We start from the raw sequence: 10,557 nt of genomic DNA on the forward strand, positions 1-10,557 counted from the left end.
AGCACGCACCCCTGAGGGGCCCCAGTGTTGAGGATCAACGCGGAGATGTGTTGTTCCCTACCCTTACCACCTGGGGGCGGCCCATCAGGAAGTCCAGGAACGAGTTGCAGAGTGAGGTGTTCAGTCCCAGGGTCCTTAGCTTAGTGATGAGCTTGGAGTGCACTATGGTGTTCAACGCTGAGCTGTAGTCAATGAACAGCATTCTCAAGTAGGTGTTCCTTTTGTCCAGGTGGGAAAGGGCAGTGTGGAGTGCAATAGAGATTACATCATCTGTGGATCTGTTAGGGCGGTATGCAAATTGGAGTGGGTCCAGGTTGTACGGGATGTGGATGTGAGCCATGACCAGCCTTTCAAAGCATTTCATGTCTACAGATGTGAGTTCTAAGGGGCGATAGTCATTTAGACAGGTTACCTTTGGCATTCTTGGGCACAAAGACTATGGTGGTCTGCTTGAAACATGTACTGTAGGTATTATAGCCTGGGTCAGGGAGAGGTTGAAAATATCAGTGAAGACATTTGCCAGCTGGTCAGCGCATGCTTTGACTACACGTCCTGTTAATCCATATGAATGTTAACCTGTTTAAACGTCTTACTCACATCGACTACAGAGAGCGTGCTCACACAGTCGTCCGGAATCGCTGGTGCTCTCATGCATGGTTCAGTGTTGCTATCCTCGAAGCGGACATAGCAGGTATTTAGCTAGTCCGTGGGTTCAATTCCCACTGGGGTCACATACCAGAATGTGTGGCCTGTGTCTGCTATGTAAATGCCGTATATTACAGTATTACAGTACTGTATTGGCCAATGCAAGTTCAGAAAAGCAGTGTGAACCCCATTTTGTATACACATTTACTGTACAGGGGATGCATTTCTTTCTTGTTTTGGACTTTCTGGATTATTTGCGTATTGGTATTGTATGGATATTGTATTACTGCAGTGTAGGAGCTAGAAATTTCACTGCACCTGCTGTAACATCTGCTAATCTGTGTACACAACCAATAAACTTACATTTTATTTGTTACATACAGTATATCAGATTTCTTTTTAATTTACTGTGAAGTAAAATCATAATAATCATCGTCATAGTAGTACATTCACGTAAATATTGTACTTTTTATGTTTCTACTTTACAGACATACATTTTCATTATGTAGTTCTCATAATCTGTAGTAGACAAAACGGTTGACATGTTAAATCTATATTGTAGGTTTACCAAACATTTGTGATCATCAATTAAGAGCAGTCGGATGAAGTAATAGTAAAATGTCTTTTAACAAAAGAGGAGGGAACCATATCAAAAGTAATGTGAGTATTGCATTGTAAAAGACAATTACTTTATACGAGCATGTATTGCAATATGAAACATGTATTTCTAGAAAACACTGATTAAGTTCAGTGAAAAAAAGTGACTGTATGATTTGTCTTTTTGATGATCTGTTTTGAGTTTTGTACTAACATGCTGACCAGAGCGTTTATTTTGTCCCCTCACACCAGACGAGATCAGGACATGCAGGTTGAAATGTCAAAACGAACTCTGAACCAATTATATTAATTTGGGGACAGGTCGAAAAGCATTAAACATTTATGGCAATTTAGCTAGCTAGCTTGCTGTTGCTAGCTAATTTATCCTGGGATATAAACATTAGGTTGTTATTTTACCTGTAATGTACAAGGTCCTCTACTCCGACAATTAATCCACAGATAAAATGGTCAACTGAGTTTGTTTCTAGTAATCTCTCCTCTCTCAGGCTTCTTATTCTTCTTCTAACTTCATATGGCGGTTGGCAACCAACTCTAAGGTGCATTACCACCACCAACAGGTCTGGAGTATGGACGTCAGTTCATCTTTCAATCACCCACGTGGGTGTATGCTCCTAAAATACAATGAGGAGATGGGAGAGGCAGGACTTGCAGTGCATTAAGCGTCACAAATAGAACCAAGTTCAATTTTCACGCCTGGCTACGCAGACGCTGTGTGCGAGCAGTGTGGGTGCAATGATTGAGAACATGTATGTGTAAATTTATTTTGTGACGCGAGCAGTGTGGTCAACATGTAAGAGTTGTGAAAATGTACCACATACTTGTGAAAATTGCACCAAGGAGATAAAAAAAAAACAGTAATATATATATATATATTGGTACAACATTTTTTCATGTTGTACCAAGTAGATTTTTCACTATCCAAATGTATTCAATTGGGTTACATTCAAGTAAATACATTTCCTTTTAACCCCTTTACACTCCTGGGAATTTTCCTATATGGATAGCGCTAAATTGAAATGGTTCTCACAGAAGAAACAGGGAAACTCACGGTAGACATTAAAAGGGAACAGTGGAGATTATGGGGAAATTATTAGACTAAAGGTGGGGACACAACAGTTCACATGACACAGGACTGAATCCTAAAAATTACACTACATTTTATATGCATTATACAACAAACAGGCTCATTCTGTTCAGGAAAACCCAGGGTATAACGCCATGTCATCTGGTAACTGTACATCTAACATAGTGATCATAACCGTTGACAACTGAATGTGACATGAGTTCTATGATATGGAAATGTGAAGTACACATTTTGAGTCACGGGTATTTGGCTTTGTTGAATGACAGCAAAGCGGTATTTATTCTAATCCTCAACAGCTAATCTTAAAAAATATAGTAACGGCAGTGAACATATAAACGTTAAAAAAAAAACAGAACACATTACCTAGAATGACATTCACTCTCACGGGTGGCAAAAATTAACAAACTGAAAACCACGCCCCCATTAGGCTACGGCTACAACTCTTCTGATAGGCTGCCACTGCTACATTGCACCCACCGCTATGCAATGTGAATATCGATTTCATTCAATTATAAAAATCACGGGCTGAGTGGCGCAGTGGTCTAAGGTACTGCATCGCAGTGCTAGAGGCATTACTACAGACCTGGGTTCATTCCCGGGCTGTGCCGCAACCAGCCGTGGCCAGGAGTCCCATGGGACAGCGCACAATTGGCCCAGTGTCGTCTGGGTTAGGGGAAAGTTTGGCCGGTGGGGATTTACTTGCCTCATCGCGCTCTAGCGACTCCTTGTGGTGGGCCTGGTGCCTGCAGGCTGACCCCGGATGCCATTTGAACGGTGTTTCCTCTAACACATTGGTGCGGCTGGGTTAAGCGGGCGGGTGTTAAGAAGTGTGGTTTGGCGGGTCATGTTTCGGAGGAATAATGACTCCACCTTTGGCTCTCCTGAGCCCGGGAGTTGCAGCGATGAAAAAAGATGAAAACTGATTTCTTAAATGTGTTATTTGATTTCAGACAAATAGCATAGAACAAGTTGAACGAACCAAAGCCTAATTTTCTATTATACCAATCAGAAAAAGCAATTCAGACGAACAACAGTGTCATCCCACTTTTTACAGTGTAGGAGTTAGCATCAGGTCTGGTATCCTTCTTCAGATCAGAATGCTGCAGCCGGGAGCATAGCCTGCTGCCCCTCTGTCATCCCTCCCATCATCCCTCTGTTCCCCCCAGCCGGAAGCATAGCCTGCTGCCCCTCTGTCATCCCTCCCATCATCCCTCTGTTCCCCCCAGCCGGAAGCATAGCCTGCTGCCCCTCTGTCATCCCTCACATCATCCCTCTGTTCCCCCCAGCCGGAAGCATAGCCTGCTGCCCCTCTGTCATCCCTCCCATCATCCCTCTGTTCCCCCCAGCCGGGAGCATAGCCTGCTGTCCCTCCCATCATCCCTCTGTTCCCCCCAGCCGGAAGCATAGCCTGCTGCCCCTCTGTCATCCCTCCCATCATCCCTCTGTTCCCCCCAGCCGGGAGCATAGCCTGCTGTCCCTCCCATCATCCCTCTGTTCCCCCCAGCTGGGAGCATAGCCTGCTGCCCCTCTGTCATCCCTCCGTTCCCTCCTCCAAGGGACTGGCACAGAGACTCCACAAAGTCTCGGCGTCTGGGCCAGTAGCTGTCCGTTTCCGCGTCAGCTTCCGCCTTCATCTCTACTTCCGCCTTCCTCTCCACCTCCCTTTCCCTCCTGGTCTCCAGGTTGTCAGCAGCCAGAGCGGCCCCCGTCTCCTCCTTCCACAGCCTCTCGTGCTCCAGCTTCAGCTCCTGGTAGCTCCTGGAGAACATGTGGAAGATGGAAGTAGCAGGAAACGCCATGATGAGAATTCCACTCAGGATGCTGCTCAGCGCTACCACCTGACCCGGGATGCTCCTCGGCACCATGTCCCCGTAGCCCACGGTCGTCATGGAGATGATGGCCCACCAATAGGAAGCTGGGATGCTGCTGAAGCTGTGCTGGGGCGCGGTGGCAGCGTTGGGCGCCAGTTCGCTCTCGGCCAGGTGCACCATGGGAGAGAAAAGGGCCATGCCGACGGTGATGAAGAGCAGGAGGAGGCTGAACTCTTGGGTGCTGCGCTGCATGGTCAGGCCCAGGGTCTGGAGGCCCAGGGAGTGGCGCGCCAGCCGCATCACATACAGGATACGCAATGCACGCATCAGACGCAGGACCAGACCCAGCTTGTCCAGGTACCCCCTACCTGGGGAACAGAGGTGAAAGTACACAATGTTGCTTAATATGGTAGGTTGTTAATATCCAGAAATAGGTTGAATAGTTCATGCAATATACAGTAGTTTCTATTTCAGGGCTTGGCAATCCTTCTCCTGGACAGATCCCCTCCTACAGGATCTAATACACCTGACTCTACTGATCACCTTCTCCTGGACAGATCCCCTCCAACAGGATCAAAACACCTGATTCTACTGATCACCTTCTCCTGGACAGATCCCCTCCTACAGGATCTAAACACCTGATTCTACTGATCACCTTCTCCTGGACAGATCCCCTCCTACAGGATCTAAACACCTGATTCTACTGATCACCTTCTCCTGGACAGATCCCCTCCTACAGGATCTAACACACCTGATTCTACTGATCACCTTCTCCAGGACAGATTTGTGCCACATTAAGTTAGATATAGATATAGCTATAGCTAACCCCATTATAACACTGTTGTGCCACACTAACCTAGCTATAGCTAACCCCATTATAACACTGTTGTGACACACTAACCTAGCTATAGCTAACCCCATTATAACACTGTTGTGCCACACTAACCTAGCTATAGCTAACCCCATTATAACACTGTTGTGACACACTAACCTAGCTATAGCTAACCCCATTATAACACTGTTGTGCCACACTAACCTAGCTATAGCTAACCCCATTATAACACTGTTGTGCCACACTAACCTAGCTATAGCTAACCCCATTATAACACTGTTGTGCCACACTAACCTAGCTATAGCTAACCCCATTATAACACTGTTGTGACACACTAACCTAGCTATAGCTAACCCCATTATAACACTGTTGTGACACACTAACCTAGCCTAGCTATAGCTAACCCCATTATAACACTGTTGTGCCACACTAACTTAGCTATAGCTAACCCCATTATAGCACTGTTGTGCCACACTAACCTAGCTTTAGCTAACCCCATTATAGCACTGTTGTGCCACACTAACCTAGCTATAGCTAACCCCATTATAACACTGTTGTGCCACACTAACCTAGCTAGCTATAGCTAACCCCATTATAACACTGTTGTGCCACACTAACCTAGCTAGCTATAGCTAACCCCATTATAACACTGTTGTGCCACACTAACCTAGCTAGCTATAGCTAACCCCATTATAACACTGTTGTGCCACACTAACCTAGCTAGCTATAGCTAACCCCATTATAACACTGTTGTGACACACTAACCTAGCTAGCTATAGCTAACCCCATTATAGCACTGTTGTCCAGATTCTCCTACTATAATTCTCATTGAGTGTATTAATAAAGTGACTTCATACAAAACAATTGTTCACCAAAAAATATGATAATGAATATGTTTGTTCCACCTGCCCCTGCACTACCATCCTCCAGAGTCATGTTGTTTTCAACCACCACCAGAGAAATGTAGTAGGGTAGGATGGCCACAGCATCAATGATGTTCAGGGGCCCACGGGCAAATTCTAGTTTGGAGCGAGCATGGAGGAACCGCAGCACGAACTCCAAGGTGAACCAAGCTACGCACACTGTCTCCACAACAAACATGTGACGACACTTCTGGGAACACTCGCCCTGGAGACGGAGAGGGGAGAGAGGGAGAGGGGAGAGAGGGAGGGGGGAGAGAGGGAGGGGGAGAGAGGGAGGGGGGAGAGAGAGAGAAATGATTAAGATGAAGATGGAGTGGTTGTAATAGCATTTAGATATGGGGAAAAGACATGGAGACTGAAACAAACTAAAGTTGCCGAGAAATGTACTTTTTATTTCCAACAAAGGTTGGTTTAACAATTGATGGGGTTGAAAAAAGGACATTGCATATTTTAGTAGGTTCCTTGCACCAGGAAGACTTGTATTAGCTCCACAAGCTAACCCCTAGGCTTTAGCTCAGCGGTTATGTTCCACTCACCTTGCTCTCCTCTTGGCGTAGATCAGGCATGGTGCTGATACAGAGGCTGATGACTGTCACAGCTACCATGATCACAGAGAAGCAGGCAAACATCTTCCCTGCCAAGCCAGAGTGGGGGTTCTCCACCACCTCTCTCAGCCTGTGGAAGAGAGTTACAAAAATCAGATTTTCCCCCCCTTTTGTTGGAGATTTTGTTTACAGATCCTGTTGTCTTAGAAATCCATGAAGACATAATGTAAAGTTATGAATATAACTACTGTAACCTGAAGGAAGGACACAGTTATTGGGATCGTGCTCGCGAGGTCAGTGCTTAGTGCACGTCTTCTCAGTTTGTCTCCTGAACAAACAACAAGAGAAAGAAAGCCCTCTGTGTCCCTCATCAGTCTTTGAGCATATGACCACTGTTATACAGAGCTTGTGACCACTGTTATACATGTACTTTCTGATCTTGGGTCAGTTTAGCATTTCCGCCAGTAATGGTTAAGGTTAGGATTGGAGGAGGGGAAGCTGATCCTAGATCTGTACCTAGCGTTTAACCCTGCTGTTTCTACCTGCTCATCAGCCTGCGGTAGCCCGTCTCCGTCTCAGCCAACAGGGGGAGCCTCTGTAGCTTCATCCTCCTCTGTCTCCACTCCTCCTCCTTACGCTCACGCTCCGCCACCTCAATCAAAATCACAGTCAAGATCACAATCAAGATCACAATCAAAATCACAATCAAGATCACAATCAAGATCACAATCAAGCTTTAGTTATAAAGTCAATTTCACATAAGTGTCCCAATAAATGGAGCTGTCGTCTTGACCAGGTTCCCCTTGAAAAAAGTCAGATAAATGTGAAATAAACGTTAAATAAATAAACTTTACAGAAACAATGTACCTCCTCGACGCGTGTCAACATGCGCCGGCGGCAGCAGCGTTCCATGTAGGCGGGGTCGACCCCCCAGTAGTCCAGCTCATCGTGCAGTGACACGGCACACAGCTCCCGCAGGAGGCGGAGCTTCCCGGCCGCCAGGAAGTTCAAGATGACCCGGAACGCTGCGGGGCTCCGGTCGAAAAAGTACTCCCTCTGGGTCTCATCGTAGTCGTCACAGAGCCTGGCGATGTCCTCGGGGCTGGAGCAGAGACGCAGCCGCCCAAGCCGGGTGAGAGGGAACTGCTCCAGGGTGGTCCAGGGGAACGTGTAGCGGTTACCCCCCACGTTGATCAAGGCCTGGGTAACAGAGTACAGAAAATATATCAGGTTTTATTGATTAAGTTAGTCAATATGAGCTTCATAACTATCGAATACATGTTATTACATTCATTGCTTTGGATAAAGGATAAAGGCATCTTCTAAATGCATTATATTATTATATTATTATTATTATGTTATTATTATATTATTAATATTATATTATTATATTATTATTATTATTATTATTATATCATTACTATTATATTATTACTATTATATTATTATATTATTACTATTATTATTAATATATATTATTATATTATTATTGTTATTTATTACTATTATATTATTATTATATTATTATTATTATATGATTACTATTATTATTAATATATTATTATTATTAGATTATTACTATTATATTACTATTATTATATTAGATTATTACTATTATTATTTTAATATTATTACTATTATTAGTATTATTATTATATTAATATTATTATTATATTAATATTATAGTATTACTGTTATTATTATTATATTATTACTATTATTATATTATTACTAGTATTATTATTATTATATTACTAGTATTATTATTCTAATAGTGTTATTATTGTATTATTATTAAATTAATATTATATTATTACTATTATTATATTATTACTAGTATTATTATTATTATATTATTACTATTATTATATTATTACTAGTATTATTATTATTATATTACTAGTATTATTATTCTAATAGTGTTATTATTGTATTATTATTAAATTAATATTATATTATTACTATTATTATTATTATATTATTACTAGTATTATACAATTATTACTAGTATTATTATTATTATTCTAATAGTGTTATCATTATTGTGTTATTATTATATTATTATTTTATTATTATTATTTTATTATTATTACTATTATTAGTATTATTAGTGTTATTATTATAATATTATAATATTATTAGTACTGTTATTATTATTGATATCATTGTTATTTGTTATATTACTATTATTAGTAGTAGTAGTAGTAGCAGCAGCAGTAGTATTAGCAGTAGTAGTAGTAGCAGTAGTGGTAGTAGTAGTAGTAGTATTAGTAGTAGAATTAGTAGAAGCAGAAGTAGTAGTAGTAGCAGTGGTAGTAGTAGTAGCTGTGGTAGTAGTAGTAGTAGTAGTAGTAACAGCGGTAGTAGTAGCAGCAGTAGTAGCAGTAGTGGTAGTAGTAGTAGGAATAGTAGTAGTAGTAGTAGTACTGGTAGTAGCAGTAGCTGTAGTAGTAGTAGTAGGTAGTAGCTGTAGTAGTAGTAGTAGTAGTACCTGCAGTGTGTGGTCGACATTGGGCCAGGCCCTGTCAGGGTCCTTGCGGAGCAGCTGGGCGCGCTGATAGTACACTCCCTTGACTGTCTCTGTCTCTGGGATCTCTGTGAAGAAGCGGTCCAGACTGCTGTTGTCACTGCTGACCGAGTAGTTGGTGAAGTCATGGTTAGCGTTGCTGATGATGGGCATGGTGGCATTGGGACGGTGTGTGTGTATGGTCAGGTGGTCAGGAAGAGGGTCACGGACCTGGGAAGACAGGAACCAAGATTGTTGGATGAATAACTTAGCTTGACACCTGAAGACGTGTACTAGCTCTCTAAAAAGACTTTCACTTTAAAGATGTTGCAAAATTCTGGTAACTTTTTCAAAAGTCCCAAGTTTTCCAGAAATCTTGGTTGGAAAACTCCCGGAATCAGGAAGGAATAAGCAGGACATCTGCAATCCTCCAACTACGATTTCTGGAAAACCTGGGAATATTAGTTACATTTCCTGAAATTGTGCAACCCTTTGTATATAGGCCGGGGTTGGGTAGGTTACTGTAATCTGTTAAAGTTACTAGTAACCTGTCCAAAATTGTAGTCAGTAATGTCATTTTTGGATTACCAAAACTCAGTAACATAATTGGATTGCTTTCAGTTACTTTTGGATTACTTTCCCCTTAAGAGGCATTAGAAGAAGACAAAAAGGGTCTATCAAACGCATTTGGTGTGTCATCATATTGGTCTCTGATTGGTGGTCATCATATTGGTCTCTGATTGGTGGTCATCATTTGGTGTGTCATCATTGTGGTTTATGACTTGTGGTCAGACTCGCTCAGGTGGAACCAACTTAAACTTGCGCCTTTTTTCAACGCTTGAATTGAATGTCATTGAGAAAACAGAAAGGTGTCATGATGTATTTTATTTAGCTAACATCCTTTCTGAATTTAAAAGTAATCCAAGAAGTAATCATCTAGTTTTTCAAACGTATCTTTAATCTGATTACAATATTTTTGCTGTTAAGAGGACAGACGTTCCGCTAGCGGAACGCCTCGCCAAATATCCAATGGTAGAGCGTGGCGCGAAATACAAAAACCTTAAAAATGCTATAACTTCAACTTCTCAAACATATGACCATTTTACACCATTTGAAAGATAAGACTCTCGTTAATCCAACCACATTGTCTGATTTCAAAAAGACTTTACAGTGAAAGCAAAACATTAGATTATGTCAGGAGAGTACCCAGCCAAAAATAGTCACACAGCCATTTTCAAAGCAAGCATATATGTCACAAAAACCCAAACCACAGCTAAATGCAGCACTAACCTTTGATGATCTTCATCAGATGACACTCCTAGGACATTATGTTATACAATACATGCATGTCTTGTTCAATCAAGTTCATATTTATATCAAAAAACAGCTTTTTACATCAGCATGTGATGTTCAGCACTAGCATACCCACCGAAAACTTCCGGTGAATTCACTAAATGACTCATCATAAACGTTGACAAAATACATAAGAATTATTTTAAGAATTATAGATACAGAACTCCTTTATACAACCGCTATGTCAGATTTTAAAATAGCTTTTTGGCAAAAGCACATTTTGCAATATTCTGAGTACAT

At 41.8% G+C, this 10,557-nt stretch overlaps 1 protein-coding gene across 1 annotated transcript; it reads right to left on the minus strand.

Annotated features, from left to right (window-relative positions):
• Positions 1–1,294: 1,294 nt before the first annotated feature.
• LOC106587946 (voltage-gated potassium channel regulatory subunit KCNG4) lies at positions 1,295–9,190 on the minus strand. Its single transcript, XM_014176608.3, has 6 exons — positions 8,950–9,190; positions 7,326–7,658; positions 7,001–7,110; positions 6,450–6,588; positions 5,896–6,118; positions 1,295–4,526 (listed from the first exon to the last, which is right to left on the minus strand). The coding sequence occupies exons 1-6, from the start codon at positions 9,136–9,138 to the stop codon at positions 3,673–3,675; spliced, it is 1,848 nt and encodes a 615-aa protein (XP_014032083.1). The 5' UTR covers positions 9,139–9,190; the 3' UTR covers positions 1,295–3,672.
• Positions 9,191–10,557: the final 1,367 nt, after the last annotated feature.

This window comes from Salmo salar, chromosome 26 (genome assembly GCF_965601325.2).
Source record: "Salmo salar chromosome 26, fSalSal1, whole genome shotgun sequence".
In the NCBI taxonomy this organism is placed as follows: Eukaryota; Metazoa; Chordata; class Actinopteri; order Salmoniformes; family Salmonidae; genus Salmo; species Salmo salar.